The sequence below is a fragment of the Oncorhynchus gorbuscha genome, unplaced genomic scaffold, assembly GCF_021184085.1.
Source record: "Oncorhynchus gorbuscha isolate QuinsamMale2020 ecotype Even-year unplaced genomic scaffold, OgorEven_v1.0 Un_scaffold_295, whole genome shotgun sequence".
Taxonomy (NCBI): Eukaryota; Metazoa; Chordata; class Actinopteri; order Salmoniformes; family Salmonidae; genus Oncorhynchus; species Oncorhynchus gorbuscha.
This window is the reverse complement of record NW_025745159.1, coordinates 1,178,808-1,193,807: the sequence shown is the minus strand read 5'-3', so window position 1 is coordinate 1,193,807 and position 15,000 is coordinate 1,178,808. Positions and strand designations below refer to the sequence as shown.

At 53.4% G+C, this 15,000-nt stretch overlaps 1 protein-coding gene across 1 annotated transcript in view; it reads right to left on the bottom strand.

The window, feature by feature from the left end:
- LOC124017627 (vacuolar protein sorting-associated protein 13B-like) overlaps positions 1 to 15,000 on the bottom strand; it is a 242,195-nt gene that overhangs the window by 117,061 nt on the left and 110,134 nt on the right. Inside the window, 3 exon segments of the mRNA XM_046332880.1 lie at positions 6,546 to 6,919; positions 7,846 to 8,051; positions 10,093 to 10,289. Of these exon segments, the coding sequence (XP_046188836.1) occupies positions 6,546 to 6,919; positions 7,846 to 8,051; positions 10,093 to 10,289 (777 nt within the window).

The following is a 15,000-nucleotide window of genomic DNA, read 5'->3' as shown; positions in this document are numbered from 1 at the left end:
CAGGTCAGAGGTCAGGTCGGGTTTAAATACAGGCACCATGTAAACAGCAGTAGTGGGTCAGGTCAGAGGTCAGGGTCCGTTTCCCACACAACCAGGAGCGTTGAACCAAGGATAAACTTCTCAGCGTGAAGCACACCCATTTACATGTCCAGTTACTATGGTGACGGTGTAGGAACATGTCCAGTTACTATGGTGACGGTGTAGGAACATGTCCAGTTACTATGGTGACGGTGTAGGAACATAGCATGTCCAGATACTATGGTGACGGTGTAGGAACATAGCATGTCCAGTTACTATGGTGACGGTGTAGGAACATAGCATGTCCAGTTACTATGGTGACGGTGTAGGAACATAGCATGTCCAGTTACTATGGTGACGGTGTAGGAACATAGCATGTCCAGTTACTATGGTGACGGTGTAGGAACATAGCATGTCCAGTTACTATGGTGACGGTGTAGGAACATAGCATGTCCAGTTACTATGGTGACGGTGTAGGAACATAGCATGTCCAGTTACTATGGTGACGGTGTAGGAACATAGCATGTCCAGTTACTATGGTGACGGTCACAGCAGACCCCAACGTCACATTGAGACAGAGTGACCCCCAGAGTGACCCCCAGAGTGACCCCAGAGTGACTGTTAAAGGAGGCCTGTGGTAAAAAAAAGCTCAGAGTTTAACAGCCAAAAACACTGTACTGCTGTTGCTATTGGAAACCGATGGGAAAGTTTTTACCTCATTAAACCTGGTGGACGGGACAGCAGCTGGCACGAGTCCCAAATCCATTCCCTCTTTATAGAGGAACGCCATCTGAGGCTGACCTTTCAACTTCGACGCGCTGATATCGAAACTGCCAGACATCTTTAAGATGCCGTGCTAAGCCTTCTTTTAAAGATCGGTATCGGTTAACAGAGACTCCTTCATTAGGCTACACGATACAGCCATCTTCATCCTCTCATCGTCCTCTTCTCTCTCTCTCTCTCTCTCTCTCTCTCTCTCTCTCTCTCTCTCTCTCTCTCTCTCTAAAAAAACGGCTTTATGTGGACAAATATTACCTCCTGAGATATGTTGATAGTCAATAAAAACCCTGCTTGTTATAAACTGGGGTTTTTAAAAAGTGACAGCTCTCCCAGTCAGCGCCGATGTCCCAGCAGACACCAGTTCTATAATCCGACCACATATCACATTACTCCTCCTGCTCCCTGTACACACATTAGTCCTGGTTACGTAGGCATATATGGGCCTCTCTATGTCACACAGATCTACGCTAGACGTGACAAACTGGAGACGGTAATTATAGACGGGAGAGAAACTTCTAATCACGTGGAATTGGATCCTTGCCACGCAGAAGTCGGCGGTAAAGACAATGATTAAAAACAGACAATGAAAATAGATGAAGGAAGGACGACGGAACCCAAAGCCCCTTTTTCCTGTACGGGGACATCAGATCCCTGCTACATCTGCTGGGAACAAAAACCTGATCTGTCTTTAACTAGCGATGGATCTATCTTCTCTACCCCGGGGGTGGGGGTGGGGAGGACAGGGAGAGAGGGGAGAGGATAGGGAGAGAGGGGGAGAGGATAGGGAGAGAGGGGAGAGGATAGGGAGAGAGGGGGAGAGGATAAGGAGAGGATAGGGAGAGAGGGGGAGAGGATAGGGAGAGAGGGGGAGAGGATAGGGAGAGAGGGGGAGAGGATAAGGAGAGGATAGGGAGAGAGGGGGAGAGGATAGGGAGAGAGGGGAGAGGATAGGGAGAGAGGGGAGAGGATAGGGAGAGAGGGGGAGAAGGTTTGGAGCTGGGGGGGTAGGCCTGCCTGGGGTAAGTTGTTTTGAGGCTGGGGGGTAGGCCTGCCTGGGGTAAGTTGGTTTGAGGCTGGGGGGTAGGCCTGCCTGGGGTAAGTTGGTTTGAGGCTGGGGGGTAGGCCTGCCTGGGGTAGGTTGGTTTGAGGCTGGGGCTGGTTGTGGGGCTGGCAAAAGCTGGGTTTGGGGCTGAGGATGGTTAAAATCTCCCTCCCAACCCCTGTCCCCTGGTCCAATCAGGATCTCAGGGCCTGGTTCAATCAGATCCACACCTCTCTGATGTCTCCACACACCTGGCTGGCTGTGTAGAATCTACCAGACCCACACCTGGCTGGCTGTGTAGAATCTACCAGACCCATACCTGGCTGGCTGTGTGGAATCTACCAGACCCACACCTGGCTGGCTGTGTAGAATCTACCAGACCCATACCTGGCTGGCTGTGTGGAATCTACCAGACCCACACCTGGCTGTGTAGAATCTACCAGACCCACACCTGGCTGGCTGTGTGGAATCTACCAGACCCACACCTGGCTGTGTAGAATCTACCAGACCCACACCTGGCTGGCTGTGTAGAATCTACCAGACCCACACCTGGCTGGCTGTGTGGAATCTACCAGACCCACACCTGGCTGGCTGTGTAGAATCTACCAGACCCACACCTGGCTGGCTGTGTGGAATCTACCAGACCCACACCTGGCTGTGTAGAATCTACTAGACCCACACCTGGCTGGCTGTGTGGAATCTACCAGACCCACACCTGGCTGTGTAGAATCTACTAGACCCACACCTGGCTGGCTGTGTGGAATCTACCAGACCCACACCTGGCTGTGTAGAATCTACCAGACCCACACCTGGCTGGCTGTGTGGAATCTACCAGACCCACACCTGGCTGTGTAGAATCTACTAGACCCACACCTGGCTGTGTGGAATCTACCAGACCCACACCTGGCTGTGTAGAATCTACCAGACCCACACCTGGCTGTGTAGAATCTACCAGACCCACACCTGGCTGTGTGGAATCTACCAGACCCACACCTGGCTGTGTAGAATCTACCAGACCCACACCTGGCTGGCTGTGTAGAATCTACCAGACCCATACCTGGCTGGCTGTGTAGAATCTACCAGACCCACACCTGGCTGGCTGTGTAGAATCTACCAGACCCATACCTGGCTGGCTGTGTGGAATCTACCAGACCTACACCTGGCTGTGTAGAATCTACCAGACCCACACCTGGCTGGCTGTGTAGAATCTACCAGACCCACACCTGGCTGGCTGTGTAGAATCTACCAGACCCACACCTGGCTGTGTAGAATCTACCAGACCCACACCTGGCTGGCTGTGTAGAATCTACCAGACCCACACCTGGCTGTGTAGAATCTACCAGACCCACACCTGGCTGTGTGGAATCTACCAGACCCACACCTGGCTGGCTGTGTGGAATCTACCAGACCCACACCTGGCTGTGTGGAATCTACCAGACCCACACCTGGCTGTGTAGAATCTACCAGACCCACACCTGGCTGGCTGTGTAGAATCTACCAGACCCACACCTGGCTGGCTGTGTAGAATCTACCAGACCCACACCTGGCTGGCTGTGTAGAATCTACCAGACCCACACCTGGCTGGCTGTGTAGAATCTACCAGACCCACACCTGGCTGGCTGTGTGGAATCTACCAGACCCACACCTGGCTGTGTGGAATCTACCAGACCCACACCTGGCTGTGTAGAATCTACCAGACCCACACCTGGCTGTGTGGAATCTACCAGACCCACACCTGGCTGTGTGGAATCTACCAGACCCACACCTGGCTGTGTGGAATCTACCAGACCCACACCTGGCTGTGTAGAATCTACCAGACCCACACCTGGCTGTGTGGAATCTACCAGACCCACACCTGGCTGTGTGGAATCTACCAGACCCACACCTGGCTGTGTGGAATCTACCAGACCCACACCTGGCTGTGTAGAATCTACCAGACCCACACCTCTCTGTTGAACCCCCATTCAAGCTTTACTTTCTGAAACCAAAAGGGAAACAGAGGGCAGGAATGTCCTTGGCAGCACGTCCATCTGAAGGTCAACGCTGCCCACACTGTGAAATACTTCAATACAATTCCTGGTGTATCAGGTTTGGTCTTCAGCCTTCCTCCACACCCCTACGAGACTCTCCTATCCTCCTCTTCCTCCACACCCCTACGAGACTCTCCTATCCTCCTCTTCCTCCACACCCCTACGAGACTCTCCTATCCTCCTCTTCCTCCACACCCCTACGAGACTCTCCTATCCTCCTCTTCCTCCACACCCCTACGAGACTCTCCTATCCTCCTCTTCCTCCACACCCCTACGAGACTCTCCTATCCTCCTCTTCCTCCACACCCCTACAAGACTATCCTATCCTCCTCTTCCTCCACACCCCTACGAGACTCTCCTATCCTCCTCTTCCTCCACACCCCTACGAGACTCTCCTATCCTCCTCTTCCTCCACACCCCTACGAGACTCTCCTATCCTCCTCTTCCTCCACACCCCTACAAGACTATCCTATCCTCCTCTTCCTCCACACCCCTACGAGACTCTCCTATCCTCCTCTTCCTCCACACCCCTACGAGACTCTCCTATCCTCCTCTTCCTCCACACCCCAACAATACTCTCCTATCCTCCTCTTCCTCCACACCCCTACAAGACTCTCCTATCCTCCTCTTCCTCCACACCCCTACAAGACTCTCCTATCCTCCTCTTCCTCCACACCCTAACAATACTCTCTTATCCTCCTCTTCCTCCACACCCCTACAAGACTCTCCTATCCTCCTCTTCCTCCACACCCCTACAAGACTCTCCTATCCTCCTCTTCCTCCACACCCCAACAATACTCTCCTATCCTCCTCCTCCTCTTCCTCCACACCCCTACAAGACTCTCCTATCATCCTCCTCTTCCTCCACACTCCTACAAGACTCTCCTATCCTCCTCCTCCTCTTCCTCCACACCCCTACGAGACTCTCCTATCCTCCTCCTCTTCCTCCACACCCCTACAATACTCTCCTATCCTCCTCCTCCTCCTCCACACCCCTACAAGAATCTCCTATCCTCCTCCTCCTCCACACCCCTACAATACTCTCCTATCCTCCTCCTCCTCCACACCCTTACAAGACTCTCCTATCCTCCTCCTCTACACCCCTACAAGACTCTCCTCTCCTCCCCCTCCTCTTCCTCCACACCCCTACAAGACTCTCCTATCCTCCTCCTCCTCCTCCACACCCCAACGAGACTCTCTTATCCTCCTCCTCCTCCTCTTCCTCCACACCCCAACGAGACTCTCCTATCCTCCCCCTCCTCTTCCTCCACACCCCTACAAGACTCTCCTATACTCCTCCTCCTCCTCCACACCCCTACAAGACTCTCCTATACTCCTCCTCTTCCTCCACACCCCTACAAGACTCTCCTATGCTCCTCCTCCTCTGGCTGCCTCTCTCTCTCTCTTTCCCCCTGACTCACATTGATCTGCTGCTGCCACTAGGTCCAGTATGACACAGATTAGTCACAGCTGAGGCCACCTACAGCGCACACACACGCACGCGCACACACGCACGTGCACGCACACGCACACGCACACACACACACACACACACACACACACACACACACACACACACACACACACACACACACACACACACACACACACACACACAATCTCCCTGTCCTCAACTTGGCAGACCCCCTCACGGCTCAGTGTCCAGAACTACTCTACTGGAGCTGATAAGAGGCCATTATTTATGAGGGAAGTAATCAGATGAAACAGGAAACAGCCTCACTGAGCTATAGATCATTATTTAATCCTGAGGGATCAGGCCAATCACATCCTACGCCACGATGAGTCAATGCTGCCCACGCTGTGAGTCAACTACTAACCTAAAGGTCTGAATCAACCACACCAGGCAGGTCCATTACCTCACCTATCTACTAACCTAAAGGTTACATGTCCTTTACCTCACCTATCTACTAACCTAAAGGTTACATGACCTTTACCTCACCTATCTACTAACCTAAAGGTTACATTTCCTTTACCTCACCTATCTACTAACCTAAAGGTTACATGACCTTTACCTCACCTATCTACTAACCTAAAGGTTACATGTCCTTTACCTCACCTATCTACTAACCTAAAGGTTACATGACCTTTACCTCACCTATCTACTAACCTAAAGGTTACATGTCCTTTACCTCACCTATCTACTAACCTAAAGGTTACATGACCTTTACCTCACCTATCTACTAACCTAAAGGTTACATGACCTTTACCTCACCTATCTACTAACCTAAAGGTCTGAATCAACCACACCAGGCATGTCCTTTACCTCACCTATCTACTAACCTAAAGGTTACATGTCCTTTACCTCACCTATCTACTAACCTAAAGGTTACATGACCTTTACCTCACCTATCTACTAACCTAAAGGTTACATGTCCTTTACCTCACCTATCTACTAACCTAAAGGTTACATGTCCTTTACCTCACCTATCTACTAACCTAAAGGTTACATGTCCTTTACCTCACCTATCTACTAACCTAAAGGTTACATGTCCTTTACCTCACCTATCTACTAACCTAAAGGTTACATGACCTTTACCTCACCTATCTACTAACCTAAAGGTTACATGTCCTTTACCTCAACTATCTAAAGGTCTGAATGCTGATGGTGATGAACGTTAGGATTAGACTAACTCAGTATATACCAGTAGTCTCACCTGTTGCCAGGCCCGTAGGGCCGTATCCAGACTGTGAACGGTGTTCTGGCTGATGTTGATGAAGACCGGGTCTACGAAGACGTTCCCGTCCAGGAGGACGTTGTTGGAGCAGCGTGTGACCGCAGCCTGACCCTGCAGTATGAACGGCTGCAGCAGGCTGAGCCAAGTCAAGTTCCGGTACTCCAACAATCTGCAGTCCAGCTCGGTGGAGAACTGGATCTCCTGGCAGAGCCGGGCGGCGCTGACGTTACCGCCGACGCCGCCGCTCCACTGGCGGAGGAACAGCCGCGGCTCCTGTGCCCCGATGACCAGGTACTCTTGCTCCTGGGGCAACTTCCTGTCCGGCAGGAAGGGGCGGAGTCGACGTGACGGCGCTGGAGACAGACGGACAGAGGAGATGTGAGTGAATCTAATATACGACTAAAGTGACAGTAGTGACAGTAAACACGAGAAAATAGCAACAACCCAGCTGCTCCAGGCGGTGCTACAGTACCTGTACCCAGCTGCTCCAGGCGGTGCTACAGTACCTGTACCCAGCTGCTCCAGGCGGTGCTACAGTACCTGTACCCAGCTGCTCCAGGTGGTGCTACAGTACCTGTACCCAGCTGCTCCAGGCGGTGTTACAGTACCTGTACCCAGCTGCTCCAGGCGGTGCTACAGTACCTGTACCCAGCTGCTCCAGGCGGTGCTACAGTACCTGTACCCAGCTGCTCCAGGCGGTGCTACAGTACCTGTACCCAGCTGCTCCAGGCGGTGTTACAGTACCTGTACCCAGCTGCTCCAGGTGGTGCTACAGTACCTGTACCCAGCTGCTCCAGGCGGTGTTACAGTACCTGTACCCAGCTGCTCCAGGTGGTGTTACAGTACCTGTACCCAGCTGCTCCAGGTGGTGCTACAGTACCTGTACCCAGCTGCTCCAGGCGGTGCTACAGTACCTGTAACCAGCTGCTCCAGGCGGTGCTACAGTACCTGTACCCAGCTGCTCCAGGCGGTGTTACAGTACCTGTACCCAGCTGCTCCAGGCGGTGTTACAGTACCTGTACCCAGCTGCTCCAGGTGGTGCTACAGTACCTGTACCCAGCTGCTCCAGGCGGTGTTACAGTACCTGTACCAAGCTGCTCCAGGCGGTGTTACAGTACCTGTACCCAGCTGCTCCAGGCGGTGCTACAGTACCTGTACCCAGGTGGTGCTACAGTACCTGTACCCAGCTGCTCCAGGCGGTGCTACAGTACCTGTACCCAGCTGCTCCAGGCGGTGCTACAGTACCTGTACCCAGCTGCTCCAGGCGGTGCTACAGTACCTGTGCCCAGCTGCTCCAGGTGGTGGTAGAGGTGCAGCTGTATCTGTGCCAGGGTGAGAGACACGCCCAGGGAGGGCACGGACCAGGGGGCGAAGCAGGAGTCGACACGGGTACAAGCTGCCAGCGCCGTGGGGGACACCAGCTGGTCACAGGGCAGAAGCTGGGACCCCGAGGAACCCTGCTGAGAACCTGACTCACTGTCAGAACTGTAAAGAGATACATGAAGAAATATTAAGTTTGACAGTTAATAAATCTGACTCACTGGGAGGGAGAGGAGAAAGACACTTCCAGTAGGTTGTTACTATATGTCTTCTGCCTCCCGGTCTGACCGAGGGAGAGAGGAGAACAGCACCTATTTCACTATAGTCAGTCCTGTATTCACCTCAGAACTATTCTCTAGAACACTCTAGAACACTATCCTGTTCTAGAACACTATCCACTATCCTTGGGTGAGCTGGAGGGACATTAACAAGGTGTCATGGAGGAGGACTGGGCTGGAGGGACATTAACAAGGTGTCATGGAGGAGGACTGGGCTGGAGGGACATTAACAAGGTGTCATGGAGGAGGACTGGGCTGGAGGGACATTAACAAGGTGTCATGGAGGAGGACTGGGCTGGAGGGACATTAACAAGGTGTCATGGAGGAGGACTGGGCAGGAGGGACATTAACAAGGTGTCATGGAGGAGGACTGGGCTGGAGGGACATTAACAAGGTGTCATGGAGGAGGACTGGGATGGAGGGACATTAACAAGGTGTCATGGAGGAGGACTGGGCTGGAGGGACATTAACAAGGTGTCATGGAGGAGGACTGGGCTGGAGGGACATTAACAAGGTGTCATGGAGGAGGACTGGGCTGGAGGGACATTAACAAGGTGTCATGGAGGAGGACTGGGCTGGAGGGACATTAACAAGGTGTCATGGAGGAGGACTGGGCTGGAGGGACATTAACAAGGTGTCATGGAGGAGGACTGGGCTGGAGGGACATTAACAAGGTGTCATGGAGGAGGACTGGGCTGGAGGGACATTAACAAGGTGTCATGGAGGAGGACTGGGCTGGAGGGACATTAACAAGGTGTCATGGAGGAGGACTGGGCTGGAGGGACATTAACAAGGTGTCATGGAGGAGGACTGGAGGAACATTAACAAGGTGTCATGGAGGAGGACTGGGCTGGAGGGACATTAACAAGGTGTCATGGAGGAGGACTGGGCTGGAGGGACATTAACAAGGTGTCATGGAGGAGGACTGGAGGACCCAAATAGCTCACTATTCCCTACGTAGTGCACTACTTTTGACCAGGGTCCGTAGTATACAGGGAATAAGCTGTCAATTGGGACACACATTGACAGTAAGGGAAACTGGAGACTGTAATGAAATGCACATGTATATTTGGCTTTTCACGGAGTTGCTGTTTTCTGTTGTTCTCCCTCCCCCTCAAGGTCAGCTGGATGGGATGTGTTTGGCCCTGACAGCCACTTGGTGTGCTGGGAAATGTCAATAGGTTGATCTGAACCTGGGCCAGGTCCACTGCCCCCCACCTTCCTTCTCTCCTTCCCTCCCTCCCTCCCACCTTCCTTCCCGTCTTCCCTCCCTCCCTCCCGCCTTCTCTCCCTCCCTCCCACCTTCCTTCCCGTCTTCCCTCCCTCCCTCCCTCCCACCTTCCTTCCCTCCCACCTTCCCTCCCTCCCCCGCCTTCCCTCCCTCCCTCCCACCTTCCCTCCCTCCCACCTTCCCTCCCTCCCACCTTCTCTCCCACCTTCCCTCCCTCCCAACCTTCCCTCCCGCCTTCCCTCCCACCTTCCCTCCCTCCCAACCTTCCCTCCCATCTTCCATCCCTCCCGCCTTCCTTCCCACCTTCCCTCCCTCCCTCCCAACCTTCCCTCCCTCCCTCCCAACCTTCCCTCCCTTCCCACCTTTCCTCCCCTCCCAACCCGCCTTCCCTCTCAACCTTCCCTCCCAGATGTGGACTAACACACAGAGGCGTTTGGGCTTTTGTGCTCAGAGATGCTCATCGTTCTGCACTGTACTGGCGCACTGAACCACACACACACACACACACACACACACACACACACACACACACACACACACACACACACACACACACACACACACACACACACACACACACACACACACACACACACACACACACACACACACACACACACACACACACACACACACACACACACACACACACACCGTAGAATCAGGTGTGTGAAGAGCGTGTTAATTGTCTCCTCACCTCTGTTCGTCTCCTCCGTCTGGGTTGTTGTTGAGGACGATCCTCCACAGGTCAGAGGTCACCAGATCCTTCTGCTCATTGGTCAGCGTCAGGCTGGGCAGGGTCAGCTCGCAGGCGCTACTCTCTGATAGGCTGAACTCTCGGTAGGGGACGAAGGCGTGCTGGAGCTCGTCCCAATACTCCAGGCTGCACGGCACCTGCAGAACAAGAACCCCCAGACAACTAAAATCTCACGACCTCTATTATTTAATCAGAACTAATGGCCGTTGACCTGACGAGCTGCTTCCTGCTGAGGAGAGGAGCTGGGAGGAGGAGGTGGGAGGAGAGGAGAGCTGGGAGGAGGTGGGAGGAGAGGAGAGCTGGGAGGAGGAGGTGGGAGGAGAGGAGAGCTGGGAGAAGAGGAGGTGGGAGGAGAGGAGAGGTGAGAGGAGGTGGGAGGGGAGGAGAGCTGGGAGGAGAGGAGGTGGGAGGAGAGGAGGTGGGAGGGTAGGAGAGGTGGGAGGGGAGGAGGTGGGAGGAGAGGAGAGCTGGGAGGAGGTGGGAGGAGAGGAGGTGGGAGGAGAGGAGAGGTGGGAGGAGGTGGGAGGGGAGGAGAGGTGGGAGGAGGTGGGGGGAGGAGAGGTGGGAGGAGAGGGGAGCTGGGAGGGGAGGAGAGGTGGGAGGAGAGGGGAGCTGGGAGGGGAGGAGAGGTGGGAGGGGAGGAGAGGTGGGAGGAGGTGGGAGGGAGGAGAGGTGGGACGGAAGGAGAGCTGGGAGGGGAGGAGAGGAGGTGGGAGGAGAGGAGAGCTGGGAGGAGGTTGGAGGAGAGGAGGTGGGAGGAGGAGAGGTGGGAGGGAGGAGAGGTGGGAGGGGAGGAGAGGTGGGAGGAGGTGGGAGGGGAGGGGAGGTGGGACGGAAGGAGAGCTGGGAAGGGAGGAGAGGAGATGGGAGGAGAGGTGGGAGGAGGTGGGAGGGGAGGAGAGGTGGGAGGAGGTGGGAGGGGAGGAGAGGTGGGAGGAGAGGGGAGCTGGGAGGGGAGGAGAGGTGGGAGGAGAGAGACCGCCTCACCTAACCCTAGCAGATGGGATTCAGCCTGATGTCCTTTACATTGTGACCTTATGACCTGTCGTTCTCCGACACGCAGCCCTAACCGTTCTAGAACGATGTTCTCCAACACGCTGACCTACACATTCTAGAAATACTACGCCTTTGTCCCAAACGACACCCTATTCCCTACGTAGTACACTGCACATAGCTACCAGAAGCCAAAGTAGTGCACTACATAGGAGATAGACCAGAGCCCTATGACACCCTATTCCCTACATAGGGGATAGACCAGAGCCCTACGATACCCTATTCCCTACGTAGTACACTGCACAGAGCTACCAGAAGCCAAAGTAGTGCACTACATAGGGGATAGACCAGAGCCCTATGACACCCTATTCCCTACATAGGGGATAGACCAGAGCCCTACGACACCCTATTCTCTACATAGTACACTGCACAGAGCTACCAGAAGCCAAAGTAGTGCACTAAATATAATAATATATGCCATTTAGCAGACGCTTTTATCCAAAGCGACTTACAGCCATGTGTGCGTACATTCTACGTATGGGTGGTCCCAGGGATCGAACCCACTACCCTGGCGTTACAAGCGCCATGCTCTACCAGGAGATAGACCAGAGCCCTATGACACCCTATTCCCTACGTAGTACACTGCACAGAGCTACCAGAAGCCAAAGTAGTGCACTACATAGGAGATAGACCAGAGCCCTACGACACCCTATTCCCTACGTAGTACACTGCACAGAGCTACCAGAAGCCAAAGTAGTGCACTACATAGGGGATAGACCAGAGCCCTATGACACCCTATTCCCTACGTAGTACAGTGCACAGAGCTACCAGAAGCCAAAGTAGTGCACTACATAGGGGATAGACCAGAGCCCTATGACACCCTATTCCCTACGTAGGGGATAGACCAGAGCCCTACGACACCCTATTCCCTACGTAGTACACTGCACAGAGCTACCAGAAGCCAAAGTAGTGCACTACATAGGGGATAGGTTGCCTCTAGGTGACGAGGTGTGTGTGGATAGAGGAGGATTCAGAGACCGTATTAGTGACGTGTGAAACGTTAAACTGCTCAGAGGAAGTCTTGCTGAGTGAGGTCAGGTATGTGTGATCTGATTCGCCACATGGGCAGGACCGTGTCGTTTCACTGCATTAGGTGGGGCTGACGCCCAGCTGGGTTGGTGCTGACCCGTCTCACGCTACCATAATAGTTATGTAGGCCGTCCGAAACCACTTCTCTCTCTCTGCTGCCTGTCTGAAGTCACCACGCGACACCGAGTCCAGTTACGACCCTGAAAGGTCCATCGTTCTGCTAATGACAAGGTGAATTAGGGGGGTTCAACAGAGGAACACAGGGCTTAGTTAACAGAGGAACAGAGGAACACAGGGCTTAGTTAACAGAGGAACAGAGGAACACAGGGCTGAGTTAACAGAGGAACAGAGGAACACAGGGCTGAGTTAACAGAGGAACAGAGGAACAGAGGAACACAGGGCTGAGTTACCAGAGGAACACAGGGCTGAGTTAACAGAGGAACAGAGGAACACAGGGCTGAGTTAACAGAGGAACAGAGGAACACAGGGCTGAGTTAACAGAGGAACACAGGGCTGAGTTAACAGAGGAACAGAGGAACACAGGGCTTAGTTACCAGAGGAACAGAGGAACACAGGGCTGAGTTAACAGAGGAACAGAGGAACAGAGGGCTGAGTTAACAAGGAACAGAGGAACACAGGGCTGAGTTAACAGAGGAACACAGGGCTGAGTTAACAGAGGAACACAGGGCTGAGTTAACAGAGGAACACAGGGCTGAGTTAACAGAGGAACACAGGGCTGAGTTAACAGAGGAACACAGGGCTGAGTTAACAGAGGAACACAGGGCTGAGTTAACAGAGGAACAGAGGAACACAGGGCTGAGTTAACAGAGGAACACAGGGCTGAGTTAACAGAGGCACAGAGGAACACAGGGCTGAGTTAACAGAGGAACACAGGGCTGAGTTAACAGAGGCACAGAGGAACACAGGGCTGAGTTAACAGAGGAACAGAGGAACACAGGGCTGAGTTAACAGAGGAACAGAGGGCTGAGTTAACAGAGGAACACAGGGCTGAGTTAACAGAGGCACAGAGGAACACAGGGCTTAGTTGGGAATCTCTCTAGGAATCATCACCCTGTTCTCCTTCACCTCCTGAGGTCTCTGGGAATCATCACTCATGTTTACTCCATGTTTTCAGTCTCTGACTACCCCATAGAGAGAGAGAGAGAGAGAGAGAGAGAGAGTAGGGAGGGAGAGAGACAGACAGGGAGAGAGGGATGGAAGGAAAAATAGAGAGAGGGGGGAGAGGGAGGGAGAGAGAGAGAGGGGAGGGAGAGAGACAGACAGGGACAGAGGGATGGAAGGAAAAAGAGAGAGAGGGGGGAGAGGGAGGGAGAGAGTGAAAGGGGAGGGAGAGAGACAGGGAGAGAGGGATGGAAGGAAAAAGAGAGAGAGGGGGAAGAGGGAGAGAGAGGGGGAGAGAGACAGACAGGGAGAGAGGGATGGAAGAGGAAAGAGAGGGAGGGAGGGAGAGAGAGGGGGAGAGAGAAAGAGAGGGAGAGATGGAGGAGAGAGAGAGAGAGAGAGAGAGAGAGAGAGAGAGAGAGAGAGAGAGAGAGAGAGAGAGAGAGAGAGAGAGAGAGAGAGAGAGAGAGAGAGAGAGAGAGAGAGAGAGAGAGAGAGAGGGAGAGGGGAGGGAGAGAGGGAGAGAGAGGAGAGAGAGAGAGAGAGAGAGAGAGAGAGAGAGAGAGAGAGAGAGAGAGAGAGAGAGAGAGAGAGAGAGAGAGAGAGAGAGAGAGAGAGAGAGAGAGAGAGAGAGAGAGAGAGAGACAGAAAGCAGATGACAGGACACCTGCTTCTGATTCAGGACAGGACCACACAGTGGTGAGGAGGTGAGAAGGAGTCACCCTCCTCCTCCTCTTCTCTCTCCCCCTGCAGGTGGGAACCACTGGATGGATACCCAAGGTGCTCCCCCCTCCCCTCCCCCTCGCTCTCACCACCCAACCCTCCTACTGTAAAAACAGCACGGCAACAATTGGTCTTTGACTAATGGAAGTGGGTTTGAATTCCCCTCTGAGGTCCTGGAACCAGTCGTGAAACCACAACTATTTAAATGCAGGAAATCTGGATTTGATCAAATGTTCATATGATCTGCTCTGAGGACAGTGGGGCTGAGAGCAGTGGCCTGGTTCAACGCAGGAAATATCCTCCCCCCTCTCTCTCTGTTTCTACCATTCTCCCTCTCTCTCTCTCTCTCTCTCTCTCTCTCTCTCTGTTTCTACCATTCTCTCTCTCTTCTCTCTCTCTCTCTCTCTCTCTCTCTCTCTCTCTCTCTCTCTCTCTCTCTCTCTCTCTCTCTCTCTCTCTCTCTCTCTCTCTCTCTCTCTCTCTCTCTCTCTCTCTCTCTCTCTCTCTCTCTCTCTCTCTCTCTCTCTCTCTCTCTCTGTTTCTACCGTTCTCTCTCTCTCTCTCTCTTTCTACTGTTCTCTCTCTCTCGCTCCCCCCTCTCTCTCCCTCTCTATGTTTCTACCATTCTCTCTATCTCTGTCTCTCTGTCTCTCTCTCTCTATGTTTCTACCATTCTCTCTCTCTCTCTCTCTCTACTGTTCTCTCTCTCTCTCGCTCCCCCTCTCTCTCTTTCTCTTTATCCATCGATTCTGGCCAATAGAAAGGGATCCCAGCTGTGTCCCGTTCACCTGTCCCACCCTCATCTCCCTCTAGGTATAAAAGTGGTCCTGCCCAGAGTGAAACAGTGAGTTCAGACCAGCTCCATAACCCCCCTCTCTCCTTGTGGCCACATGGTAATTTTAGAGCCCTGAGAAATGATAA